At 44.9% G+C, this 14251-nt stretch overlaps 1 protein-coding gene across 2 annotated transcripts; it reads left to right on the forward strand.

Annotated features, from left to right (window-relative positions):
* Positions 1-1837: 1837 nt before the first annotated feature.
* Positions 1838-6108, forward strand: LOC122053476 (probable E3 ubiquitin-protein ligase HERC4). Of its 2 annotated transcripts, none has more exons than XM_042615534.1 (6): positions 1838-2112; positions 3171-3649; positions 3723-4072; positions 4155-4556; positions 4774-5158; positions 5231-6108. In XM_042615534.1, exons 2-6 carry the CDS (start codon positions 3425-3427, stop codon positions 5471-5473), a joined length of 1605 nt encoding a protein of 534 aa, XP_042471468.1. In that variant the 5' UTR covers positions 1838-2112; positions 3171-3424; the 3' UTR covers positions 5474-6108. The 2 variants fall into 2 exon arrangements, with proteins under 2 accessions (XP_042471468.1, XP_042471472.1); XM_042615538.1 differs by having other exon boundaries at positions 1838-2077.
* The last annotated feature ends 8143 nt before the right edge of the window (positions 6109-14251 follow it).

The following is a 14251-nucleotide window of genomic DNA, read 5'->3' on the forward strand; positions in this document are numbered from 1 at the left end:
TCATTTTTTGCACAAAACACTAATGCTAATATATATTTATTTTCACAACAATGGAATATTTGTAGTAGTATTTGTGAAATTTTAAAAGTATTTAATGATGCAACCGAATAACTTTTCGGTGTTTATTATCCCACTGCTCAATTAGTTTTAGAAAATTTTTCTAATATAGTATTAGTTTTAAATGAACATATTAATAATGAATCTTTATCTCCTTGCATCTTAGCTATGAAAACTAAATGAGAAAAATATTTTTATTTAATTCCTGAAATTTATTTAATTGCATTTGCTTTAGATCCTAGATTTAAATTAGAAGTTTTACAAGAAATGTTAACTTTATATTATGATGCTTTAATTCCAATTAAAGATTCTTCTTCCCCTGATCCAGCTAATATTATATATAATATTAGAATTTATTTATATGATATTTATAATCAATATTATGCAAAATATGGAACACAAATTAATATTTCTGAAATTCAACAAACTACTAGTAGTAATTTAAAACTTACAAAAGCACAACTCTTATTAAAAGAACGGACAAAACGTCCACGGGGATCCTCAAGTTCCACACAGAACTTGAGAATTATTTTACGACTTCTTTTGATTTTAATGAGGCAGATAGCGAAAACTTCGATATCTTAAAGTGGTGGTCACAGAAGGCTCAAAGCTTTCCCGTTCTCTCCGTGATCGCAAAAGAAATTTTAGCTTGCCAGTGTCAACTGTTGCTGTGGAGCAGACGTTCAGTGCCGTGGCAACATATTAGATGAACGACGATCAACTTTGTCTCTCGACTCATTGGAAGCCCAAGCATTACTGGACGATTGTACCAGAGCGGAGAAATGAATTTGAGGAATGCAACTTTCAGATGACGAAGTTGAAGATTTTGATACTGAAGGAACAAATACGACAGGAACAGGAAATGGAAGTGAATGAAAATGTAAAAGGATAAAAATGTAAAAGAACTACGTGGGCTTTGATTCCCCTAAAGGGATACGTAGGCAACTTAAATAAGTGCAAGCCCTTTTTTTAATAAATTTTAATTTCTAATTTTTAATGTTTAATGTTTAATTTTTAATTTTTAATTTTTATTAACATATTAATCTTGAACCGTGACGAACCGTGACGAACCGTGAACCGAACCGTGAACCGGCGGTTCTGAACCGTGAACCATAACCGTCTTGGGCGGTTAAGGTTAAGGGTCGACCTGCCTGGAACCGTCGAACCGGCGGTTCCGAACCGTCGAACCGTCGGTTCCGAACCGTGGTCAGGTCTAGCTCGGAGTCCATGTTGCTGACAAGGAAAAGGTTGAGGGAAAGTTTAAGGATGCGGTTACCCAGGATCAACTCAAACCCTGAAGAATCCCACGGCAGCCCCTCTATAACCTACCTAGTATAGCTTGTGCTGGCTCGGTTCCTATAACTGATGCTCGTCCCTCTCTAGTGCCGTCATAAATGCAGATTTCATAGATGGCAAAAAAGATGAAATCTTTGTAGATTTTAAAGGGTATATATTGGCTATTGCAGATCTATTCCTAATCTACCTAATTCTAAGTTAGCCCGCGTGCCATCTTTGTTAGCGATAGAATAGGAAGTACATGGTATTGGTAAGATTGTTCCCAAAAGACGCGATTGAGTTCTGCAGATGTTTTTGATTAACAAACAGATCATTGGGAATTAAACCGGCCGGCCTCGGCCTGGAAAACTCCGGCCCAGTTGGCAGTGAAACGCCCCGTCGGAAAACGCCAAGCAACGTGTTAACGGACGTTAAGTTTCGTTGCGGGAGCTGACGTGGCTCTCCGGGCCGCACCCTCTTGCGTAGAAACATGGGGACTGCCCTCCACCTTGATGACACCTCATCACTCCTCTGTTCGCCTTCCTCATCCATCTTCTCCACTTCTCTCTACCCTCCTCCGCACCCCATCGGATTCCTCTCCTCGATCCTGATCTGCTACTAGAAGTTTCTCGATCGCGTCCAGCTCCAATTCAGACGATAATTTATTGCAATCGTCGAGAAGAATCGGGGGAAAGAACGAGGGAAAAGCTATCGGCCATCAGTCCGGAAGCATCTCTTGCTACCGGTGGGATTGTGGGATTATTTGCAGCCGTTTTCCATGTACTTCGTTTTTCTTGATCTTTACCTGCACGATCTGACTCGATCTGCACTTAAAAATCCGATCTTTTCATCTTCTTTCTGCTCCGTTTGTCTTCGCGGTCCTATCGTCTGCCTCTAGGCCCTCGAATTTCATCTCTTTTCTTGGGAAGGAAGCTTTGTATTGATTCTAGTTGGTATTTTGTCTCTAAGTTGACCTAAAGATGCAATATTTGGTTTCCGTTGAGGGAAAGAACAATATTTGGTTCCCTGTTATCATTGCTGTTAGAATACATTTTGTGGACATTTGAATGTTTCTTCTGTCAGTTAATCTTTTTTAAAAAATTTTATCATTTTTGTCAACTGGACTTGTTCTACAAGTTTGCTTGTTTCCTTTTGTTTTCTGTTCCGTGGTGTGTGCAACAAACTCAGAATCTATTGACGATTGTTGGATGCGTTAAGCAAAATATCTTGTGGAGAGGAATACTTTTCTCTGAGAAGATCATTGGGAATATGCTTTGTTTGGGAACTGGTACCGCCTGGATCATTTCCTTCCTTCCTGTACTTTTCCCCCTTTTTTGAGGGGTTTCTTCTATGAGGCTGAGACTTGCTACAGATCGTCCAGGACAAAGGTTGCTTCTAAATTTTTCACGAACGTTGTCACAATAATTTTGAGCTCCAGCCTTAGACTTGATCACCTTTTCCTGAGTAATTGCTTTAAAATCCTGCCCGTGTCATTGAACCGCATATTGCCAAGCTAAATTTTCTTCTCTTTCTCTTTTAAACAAAGACTTATCCAATCCAAAGCTTCTGAACTTGTTTTGTTGAGAAATCTTGCTTCAGTTCTTTGATTAAATCCACAATCTCCATTTGCGTTATGATTGCTTTTCCTACTTGTCTTGTATGAGTTTGCCACATTTTTCTGAACATAAATGTCTCTCGATTTGTCTTTCTTAAGTTTGTAAGTGTATTGCTTTGACTTGCGGTTTGTCTCTGCGCCTTTATTTGGATGGTTTCCTATGAAATTAACTTACGTTATGACTGAGATGTTAACCATCTTCTCTCTGTTCTTATTCAACTAGGTTCTTCATATGTCAATGTACTTTGTGACAAAGATCTTCTGAAATTGTATAAGTTGGAGGATTAAAATCAGCATATCTGACTTGTGCTTGTGGAAACACTGACTTTAAAAGTAATGTGAAGGATTGTTCGGGGTCTCTACTACCACTTCAATTTGTCACTTTCTTGAAGTGGGACTCTGGAGGTGGTGTTCGATGATAAGCTTGAATTAGCCGTACTGCTTGAGGTTTGAGAACTAAGAATTAGACAGTGCCCTATGGACGCCACCGCCAGTGGTGGCAGTTCCTCGATACCGTTTCGCACAGTTGTGGATTCATCCCTCCCACTTGTGCCCCCATTGCAGCAAACATTCCAACGAATGCAGCGGCATTGCTTTGGTGATTCTACCCCAGGGGAATTCCCCTTGGCTGCAAATCCCTCAATTGTTCTCCATGTCCTTACTGCTTGCAATTTGAATCCCCAGGATCTTGCTAATCTAGAGGCAAGTGCATTCTGATGTTTCTTTTGTTGATAGAATTGATATTGCCGCTGATGGATTCTGCTGTTTGTGGCAGGCAACATGTACATTCTTCAGGAAGCCTGCCAATTTTACTCCTGACTTTCAATTATCTATTGCCGAGCTTGCAGCTCTGGACATGTGTCAAAAACGGGCCATATTTAAGCCAATGTCTGCTGAAGAGAGGGACTTTCTTAAACAACGCAGTGGTGGATCCTGGAAATTAGTACTTAGGTATATATTGGCCGGTGAGGCATGTTGCCGACGAGAGAATTCGCATGCAATCGCTGGGCCTGGTCATAGCATTGCCGTGACTTCTTCTGGATCAGTGTATTCCTTTGGGTCCAACAACTCAGGGCAGCTTGGGCATGGCACCACTGAAGAGGAGTGGAGACCTCGACTTATAAGGTTCATTTAAATTTCCAGTTGCTTCGTACGCTCGATGCACATTAACACATAACAAGGACGGGAAACATTTGCTGCTTCACAGATCATTGCTAGGCATTAGGATTATACAAGCAGCAGCTGGAGCAGGGAGAACAATGCTGATCAGTGATGGTGGAAGAGTTTATGCATTTGGAAAGGACTCATTTGGAGAGGCGGAATATGCAGTGCAAGGATCCACCATGGTAACTACTCCCCAATTGGTGGAATCATTGAAAAATATATATGTTGTTCAGGCGGCAATCGGGAACTTCTTCACTGCGGTTCTTTCTCGAGAAGGCAGGGTCTACACCTTCTGCTGGGGGACTGACTCGAAGCTCGGCCATCAGACCGAACAGAATGATCCGGTACCTCGTCTCCTTCTAGGTCCTCTTGAAAACATACCAGTGGTTCAGATTGCTGCTGGCTATTGTTACCTGCTAGCATTGGCCTGCCAATCAAGTGGCATGTAAGTTACATTCTACTTGTACTCTTTAAAATCGGTGGCTCTGAGTTTTCTCTTTTACAGTTACCTCTAGTAGAATTGCAGCAACTGCGTCAACTATCAATTTGTTTTTGTATGCTTCATTGGATCTTCTGCTGCATGAGTTATCTATATCATATCCTACACAGGTCGAAGATTGAATGCAATGTCAAATTTATGCCTTTACATTTATATGATGCAGGTCTGTCTACTCTGTGGGCTGTGGCTTGGGAGGGAAGCTGGGGCATGGTTCAAGGACGGATGAAAAGTACCCAAGGTTGATCGAGCAGTTTCAGACCCTAAACCTGCAACCTGTGGTGGTTGCAGCAGGTGCTTGGCATGCTGCTGTTGTGGGACGAGATGGGCGTGTGTGCACATGGGGATGGGGACGCTACGGCTGCTTGGGCCATGGGAATGAGGAGTGTGAATCTGTTCCCAAGGTGGTAGAATCCCTGGGCAATATCAAGGCCGTACATGTCGCAACTGGCGACTATACTACGTTTGTCGTGTCCGACACTGGGGATGTTTACTCATTTGGCTGCGGAGAGTCCTCGAGCTTGGGGCATTCGACTGCCATCGAGGCTCAGGTTTGCCATGCTCCTCTAGCTATGAGCAATCTGCATGTATCAGCTGACTTAAAGCTTTGATCCCTTTTGCAGGGCAACAGGCATGCCAACGTGCTCAGCCCAAAACTAGTTACTTCGCTGAAGAACATCAATGAGAGGGTAGTTCAAATCAGCCTCACAAACTCAATCTACTGGAATGCACATACCTTCGCTCTAACAGATTCTGGGAAACTGTATGCATTTGGAGCCGGGGACAAGGGCCAACTTGGGATTGAACTTGTTGCACAGCAGACAGAAAGTGGGACGCCAGAGCGCGTCGATGTGGATCTTGATTAAGTCCACTAGCACCATTATACCTTTTGATTCTCTGCAGTTCCTTTTAATTTGTTATGGCACCTGCCTGCATTATTTCTACCTCCACAATCGCTGCCAACCGCCACGATCACCACCAAACAACATTGTGACTGAACAAAGACCTCTTTGTTCATATAACATTACAACTCATTCTGTTCATAGTTCATGTTGGTGTGTGCATAACAAAGAACCCTGTTAGATGCATGGTCCAGCTCGAGGAAGTCCATCCATGTGTCAATTTGATGGATCCATCATATCCTTAACGGGCAGGTAAAGCAAACACTGTTATCATATCAGCCGCTTTAATTTGGCTTGTGCAATTCTGAAAAGTTATATCCAGCGAGGTAGACAGACTGCGGTGGTCCAGGCGACCAGCGGGTCAAATGGGTAAGTGGACCTGGTGGATGCGTAGGGTTTATTTATTAAATTGGTCAAGTTGATCAGATTAGTGGATTAATACGAGCTAACTAGGTAGGCTGTTTGAGGAAGAGATGAGATCAGATAAGACAAAACATTTCATGATATTTTCCTCATTGTAAAAAAAAATCTTGCTTATTTATTATTCATGACATTCCAACAAATAAAGAAATCCAAATGAAATATCCATTTAGATCAAATTTGAAATGGATTGTGTGCTTGGAAACGTCCATATGAGGCAATTCTTACTTATTAAGGTATAGCTAGGCCACCAAAAACTTTTAAGTGCCTGATCATGCGTGAACTGATTTGTCAGAATCTTGTGCAGACAAGCTAGGGGCGTGGTTGTTTTGGGATTTTTTTCTGTCAAAAATCTTGTCACCGTTATGAACCTGATTTAATTAGTTTTTCAAATTGTTTTTTCTCCCTGAGCATTGATTTTTGACTGTTGTTTTTTTTTAACCTTGTTTTGTTTCGAATTTGGTTGAGTATACTTAGACATCTATGGGTGATTAATAAAAGATTATTTTCTATAAATTATTTGTAATAATTTATTATTTAATATTATATTTTTAAATTTATATATTTTTAATATTATTTTTTAATAAATTATATATAATTATTATATAGTATGTGAACATATAATAATTAGTGTTAATATTAAAATAAATGAGAGAACGAAGATGTTAATAGAATATATATGTGACATGTGGATCTTATATATTTTTCTATAAAATGATGGGTGTTATAACATCCACTGATGGGTATCCTTAGAGGAGCATCTCCAATTAAAGTTTTTCCAACTTCTCCATTCTTATCTTTCTTACCAAAATTTAGGAAGCTAGTTCAATTTTTCGAACCCAGCCTCGTGTCTTTCTTCATTTTTGGTGAGCCCACGCAAAAAAGTTAAAAACCTTCTCCACCGAGCTGATATGATGTCCGCTTCGTGGTCCGAAGAGCAGTCTTTACATACAAATCTGGCCCTTAGTCCACTGCTGCGACCTGTATGACTAGAAAAGCAAAGAAAAAAAAGTCATACTGTAAGATATATTTTAAATTTTGTAGGTATTTAAACATTAAGTCACAATTTTAACGGATAATTTTTTAAATAGATATCTACTATGTGTTGGTGTAATATTCCCTATATCAAGGTTGACCTGGTTGACTGAGTTTGAATTGGTTCAAACTCGAGTCTTGATGTTTGGATTTCGATGTTTGACAATACATGTAGACAACACATGGAGATTGCAGGTGCGATTGTTCATGTGGAAAGATTGTGAAAGAGAGTCAAGTAGGTCAAGGTTGACCGGATACTTGACTGAAAAATCCTGGTGAATGAAGTCAGGTGGAAGTCTTGGTGAGTGAAGTCAGGCAGTTGTGGAAGTCCTGGTGAGTGAAGCCAGGCAGTTGTGGAAAGTCCTAGTCAGTGAAGCTAGGCAGAAGGAAAATCCTGATGAGTGAAGCCAGGTGAAAGACCTAGTGAGTGAAGCTAGGCAGTATGGGAAATCCTGGTGAGTGAAGCCAGGTGAAAGACCTAGTGAGTGAAGTTAGGCAGATGGAAAGCCCAAGTAGGTTAAAGTGATTGACCGGATATTTGGCACAAGGAAATCCAGATGAGTCAAGGTTGACGAGACATCTGGTGGAAGTCCAAGTGGGTCAAAGAGATTGACCAGACACTTGGTAAGGGAGTTCTAGCAGGTCAAGGGTGACCGGATGCTAGGCATGATGAACCAACAGGTCATGGTTGACCGGATGTTGGTGTAGAAGACTTTGAACTTGTTTTTGGGCAAAAACATGAACTGAATCGATCAACCGATCGATTGGCTCATGCCCAATCGATCGACTGATCGATTGGGTGAGTCCCCGTGACAAGCCTCCTCCCAATCGATCAATGGATCGATTGGGGAGAAGTGTCGCGCGAATAGAAAACCTCCCAATTGATCGGCCGATCAATTGGGAGCTGCGATTTTTCGTGATAAGCCCTGGATCGATCAGCCGATCGATCCAAGCAATTCCTAGGAGCACAGAGGCGCTCTGGATCGATCAGCCGATCGATCCAAAGCCTCCTCAATCGATTGGGAGCAATCCAATCGATTGGGATTTGACTGTTGGCGCAGGATATAGCTGTTGGCGAGCATTTCTCTCGGTAGAACCTCCACGGCTTCCATCTTCGATTCACTACGACTTCACAGCGATTTTCTCCACAGCTCTCACGCCAGATCTTGAAGGTTCTTGGAGGCTTGTGCTGGTGCACGTCCAAGTCAAGAGGCGAGGAAGAAGCTAGGGTTAGGGTTTCTTGTGCATATCTTGTAAGCTTTTGCTTGTATTGTATTTCCCTTCCCTTTCTTCTTGTATTGTGAGCTTGTAGGGCTTCTCCACCTTCGGTAGTTACTGAAAAGAGGTGTTTTCATAGTGGAGGGTGCGTGAGTGTGTGGATCCTTGCATTAGTCACCTCTTCTTGAGGTGGATACCAAGTAAATCCCTAGTGTTAGTGTTGAGTGTTGTTTCTTTGTATTTTCCGCTGCACATCATCTCAAGAAACAAGAAACGATGAGCACGAGATCGCGCCGAGCTATTCACCCCCCTATCTACATTTCGGTCCCAACACTATGGTATATGATCCCGTCCGGAAGTTGAGTCGGATGGAGGCCGATTGCGTTGTCATCGGTGTTAACGGAAAGTCGCTGAGAAGCCGGATCGATCTGGCACCAGCCGGAAAAGCTTACACGAGTGGATGATGGGGGGTGGTGACGGAGCAAGGGTCCTGCGCGCACTCAGACGAGCCCACGAGTTGTTAGAGACCAGAAACCAGGGAAAAAGTCCCTGGGTCAGGCCCTCCGACGCTCAAGTCAGGTACTTTTCCCCAGAAAACACAGAGAAAGGACGGAAAGTAAGAGACGAGTATGAAATGACGAGTGAGCGTACCTGCGTAAGGGACAAAACATCCCTTTTTATACCGCAATGGGTGTTTCTAGAGTCTGATAAGTGTCAGGAAATGTCGGATGTCAGGCTTTGTCTGGCAGTGAATGACACGTGGCTTCCTCCTATAGGTCTAGGAGGAATCAGCTGGCAATGAGCCCCAAACCGTTAGTATATTCTCTGGTAGACAGTGGTTATTCCCTGACAGGTTGTTACGATTCCCTGATTTGCTTGTCGTGTAGTGCATGCCTGCCCTGATCTTTCCTGGTCTGCGTTTGTCGCTTCCCCACTCCAGACATGTGTGTCTATCCCTGTCCTGCGTGTCGTGTTCTCTGAACTCCTGACCTTCCTACCTCGCAAGTCGTGACCTGTGAGCCTTCGTCTGGTTTTGCTTATCCTGAGTCCTGACCTATACTCCTCGATCTGATTCAGGCTATCTTGACATGTACACCTTAGTTTGATTCTGGATGTCCCAATCTATCTGCCTGAGTCCGATATTATCTGTCTCGATCTGTATGCCTTAGTCTGATTCTGTCTGTCTTGACATGTATCCTTGGTTGGCTCATCCCAACCTATACGCTTTAGTCTCCATTCTGTGCCGCAAGGCTATAAGTCCCGACCTGTATCCTTGGTTGGCCCATCCCGACCTGTACGCTTTAGTCTCCATTCTGTGCCGCAAGGCTATAAGTCCTGACCTGTATCCTTGGTTGGCACATCCCGACCTGTACGTTTTAGTCTCCATTCTGTGCCGCAAGGCTATAAGTCCTGACTTGTATCCTTGGTTGGTCCATCCCGACCTGTACGCTTTAATCTCCATTCTGTGCCGCAAGGCTATAAGTCCTGACATGTATCCTTGGTTGGCACATCCCGACCTGTACGCTTTAGTCTCCATTCTGTGCAGCAAGATTATAAGTCCTGACCTATATCCTTGGTTGGCACATCCCTACATGTACGCTTTAGTCTCCATTCTGTGCCACAAGGCTATAAGTCCTGACCTGTATCCTTGGTTGGCACATCCCGACCTGTACGCTTTAGTCTCCATTCTGTGCCGCAAGGTTATAAGTCCTGACATGTATCCTTGGTTCCGAGTTCCCACTCGATGCGTAGGCTTAACCTCGGATTAGCACTTGTGCTTAACCAGGACCCTCTTATAACCCGACCCTTCGATTTCCACTTAGGCCGGATTATTGACCTCCATGTAGGCCAGACTATTGATCACCACGCAGACTTGACTTTTGACTGCCCAGTGAGCTTGACTTCTGACCGCCACGCGAGCTTGACTTCTGACCATCCCAAGGGCTTGACTTCCAACCACGTCATCTCCCTGACCCCCCGATCATGCACTGTATCACAAGCCTCCCCCTCAAGTCTAGTCGAATGAGGCTCTAGTCCGATTGACTTGACCCCCGTCCCGTTGTTGTCTGACCTGGTTTTTGCCCCTCTGGATGACCCTTTTCCCACTACCTTCAGAATTTCTCGCCCTCCTAAAAGATGGGCGGGGCATTACTGTATGCATGTTAATTTTTCAATTTCCGATTGTACCACTTTCTTATAAATGTCACACTGTTCCCCAAACGTCGCCTCAGGTTCCAAGACAATCCCTTCACCTTCTTTTCCCTTATAAAAGGGTCTCGTATACTGCCACCTTCCCTTCCTCAAGCTATCTTCTCATACTCAAGCCTCCATTGCACCTACAATGGACTCTGGCGAACCCTCTTCTTTACATCTACCGATTGCCCAACTGGCTGAATTACTGGCCCAGAAAGATAAAGCCTTACAAGAGATGACTGAAAGCAGAGATCTTCAAGCTTCCCTTACTCGTGAAATGGAAAGCCTCTGGTTGGCTGCCAAATCCCAAACTCAGGCTGAAATTGCTCTCGAGCTTAAGGCTCAGTCGGACTTTCAGAGCCAGATCCATTATATTGTTTACTTGTAGCTGAGACACGAGGACGAGGTGGCCCTCCTGAAAGAGGAAAATCGGATAAAGGATGAAACCATTGGCCAACTGAAGAGCACCATCAAACTTATTAAGGAAGAACTAGCCCAAGCTCAGGTTCATCTGGCAAAGAGGAATCAAGCCTCAGGATCTGGATCTTGTAATGCTAATGTGAACTGAAAGAGTGTTTCTCAACTTTGCTTAAATAATATTCCTTGTATCCATTTATTTTTAAGGTTGTGGGTGTATATTCCAACATTTTATTAAATAATATTCCTTGCACTGTTTGCCTTAAAAGTTGCAGATCTGTATGTCCATGTTTCTTGTATCATTGTGTTCTATAGACCTTTTCTCATAGCATTGTGTTACATAGACCTGCCACTCCAAGGAAATTTGCTAGAAAAGAAAACTTAGAAAAGATAATCTACTCACCATAACTTTTTCTTAGAAGAAAGGCGGGAAAGTAATGGTTTGCATGGACTTGCCTGTTCGTACCCTCGTATTGGCTATAGAAGTACAATTGTCGATCTGTTGAGCACGAAAGTAGACCATGCAAATTCGTATTGAGGCGAAAGGAATAGATACTGACCAAGAGAGTCGCTAATCGTGAGGGCAGACTCACTTATAACTCACCCTGGGACGAGAGTTTGGGACACCGACCTGGACGGTCGTTGGACGTGAGAGCATGCTCACTTGTAACTCGCACTGGGGCGAGAGTCTGAGACACCGACCTAAACGGTCGTTGGGCGTGAGAGCATGCTCACTTATAACTCGCACTGGGGCGAGAGTCTGGGACACCGACCTAGACGGTCGTTGGGCGTGAGAGCATGATCACTTATAACTCGCACTAGGATGAGAGTCTGGGACACCGACCTGAACGGTCGTTGGGCGTGAGAGCATGCTCACTTATAACTCGCACTAGGGCGAGAGTCTGGAACACCGACCTAGACGGTCGTTGGGCGTGAGAGCATGCTCACTTATAACTCGCACTGGGGCGAGAGTCTAGGACACTGACCTAGATGGTCGTTGGGCATGAGAGCATGCTCACTTATAACTCGCACTGGGGCGAGAGTATGGGACACCGACCTGAACGGTAGTTGGGCGTGAGAGCATGCTCACTTATAACTCGCACTAGGGCGAGAGTCTGGGGCACCGACCTGAACGGTCGTTGGGCGTGAGAGTATGCTCACTTATAACTCGCACTGGGGCGAGAGTCTGGAACACCGACATGGACAGTCGTTAGGTGTGAGAGTATGTTCACTTATAACTCACACTGGGATGAGAGTCTGGGACACCGACCTGAACGATCGTTGGGCGTGAGAGTATGCTCACTTATAACTCGCACTAGGGTGAGAGTCTGGGATACCGACCTGGACGGTCGTTGGGCGTGAGAGCATGCTCACTTATAACTCGCACTGGGGCGAGAGTCTGGGACACCGACCTGGACGGTCGTTGGGCGTGAGAGCATGCTCACTTATAACTCGCACTAGGGCGAGAGTCTGGGACACCGACCTGAACGGTCGTTGGGCGTGAGAGCATGCTCACTTATAACTTGCACTGGGGCGAGAGTCTGGGACACCGACCTGAACGATCGTTGGGCGTGAGAGCATGCTCACTTATAACTCGCACTAGGGCGAGAGTCTGGGACACCGACATGGACGGTCGTGCTCACTTATAACTCGCACCAGGGCGAGAGTTTCGGACACCGACCTGAACGGTCGTTGGGCGTGAGAGTATGCTCACTTATAACTCGCACTAGGGTGAGAGTCTGGGATACCGACCTGGACGGTCGTTGGGCGTGAGAGCATGCTCACTTATAACTCGCACTGGGGCGAGAATCTGGGACACCGACCTAAATGGTCGTTGGGCGTGATAGCATGCTCACTTATAACTCGCACTAGGGCGAGAGTCTGGGACACCGACCTGAACGGTCGTTGGGCGTGAGAGCATGCTCACTTATAACTTGCATTGGGGCGAGAGTCTGGGACACCGACCTGAACGATCGTTGGGCGTGAGAGCATGCTCACTTATAACTCGCACTAGGGCGAGAGTCTGGGACACCGACATGGACGGTCGTTAGGCGTGAGAGCATGTTCACTTATAACTCGCACTAGGGCGAGAGTTTCGGACACCGACCTGGACGGTCGTTGGGCGTGAGAGCATGCTCACTTATAACTCGCACTGGGGTGAGAGTCTGGGACACCGACCTGCATGGTCATTGGGCATGAGAGCATGCTCACTTATAACTCGCACTAGGGCGAGAGTCTGGGACACCGACCTGGACGGTCGTTGGGCGTGAGAGCATGCTCACTTATAACTCACACTGGGGCGAGAGTCTGGGGCGCCGACCTGGACGGCATGAAGAAACTCTTCTTGGTAGGTCCAGGGGTCAGATTAATAGTTGCAGACTGACCTGGAGATCGTTTCTGAAATTCCCGCCCGGGTATTGTACTGTAGATGCCTAGCCAGCTGCATGGTACTTGGAATATTTTCTTAAGGAGCGCCAAATTCAAATTCTTGCATCCCTTCGTTTTCTCTTCTCTTTCCCGAAGTGGCGTCACAATCATGACGTGTGACCTTGCTTTTCCCGAGGTAACCGCATGGTTGCCTCTCCTGATTATAGTCTTCACGCCGGAATGTAGTCGTACGAAAATCTCTCTTCATGATTTCCTTGTCACATCCATCATTAAGACCTTTTTAATGTCTTTCCTAGGGAAACGACACGTGTCCCATGAACCCTTACCGCCACTATTGTTGATCAGTGCCTTTTAGCACACTACCCTAGATCCGATGTCTCACAACATCATTCCTTCCTTCTTTTCAAGATTCCCTAGGGTTTTGGCTTTATAAACCCTAAAGGTTGTCCGTCGTCGCCTTCTCACCTTAGCATCCATTTTCTACTCTGTCGCTTCCTCTTGCCCTGTCTCTTGAGTTCTTTGATTGTTATTTGCAAACGCTTCTTCTCTTCGTCTTCCTCCTTACTCTCCAATGGTGGAAGGTAATGTGTTGACGTGGTGTTCATATTACATTTCTGACTTGGATGATAGTGACCTAGCCCAGATTTAGGAAAGCCTGCACCTTATGACTGATTACCAACTGCGTGCCCCCAGACCGACTGAGCACCCTTCTTCCCCTCCCAAGGGCTTCGTAACCTTCTTTAAGGACCAACTCTTGGGTAGTCTTCGCTTTCCTCTTCATCCTATTTTCTCTTCTTTGAGTCAGTACTTTAAGATCCCTCTTTCGTAGTTCGCGCCAAACGCTATTCGTGCCATCTGTGGCATGGTCATCCTCTGTAGGGTGTACCAGATTCCTCTGACCGCAAACCTTTTCCATCATTTCTATTCGCTGAAACGCTCCGAGCCTAGCGTGTTCATGGTGCAGTCCAAGGTCGGATGTAAATTTTTCACTGATATGCCTTCCTCCAACAAAGGTTGGAAGTCTCATTTTTTCTTTATCCGGCTACCCGAGTTGCCGACCTGGCCAATCCA

This window comes from Zingiber officinale, chromosome 1B (genome assembly GCF_018446385.1).
Source record: "Zingiber officinale cultivar Zhangliang chromosome 1B, Zo_v1.1, whole genome shotgun sequence".
NCBI lineage: Eukaryota > Viridiplantae > Streptophyta > Magnoliopsida > Zingiberales > Zingiberaceae > Zingiber > Zingiber officinale.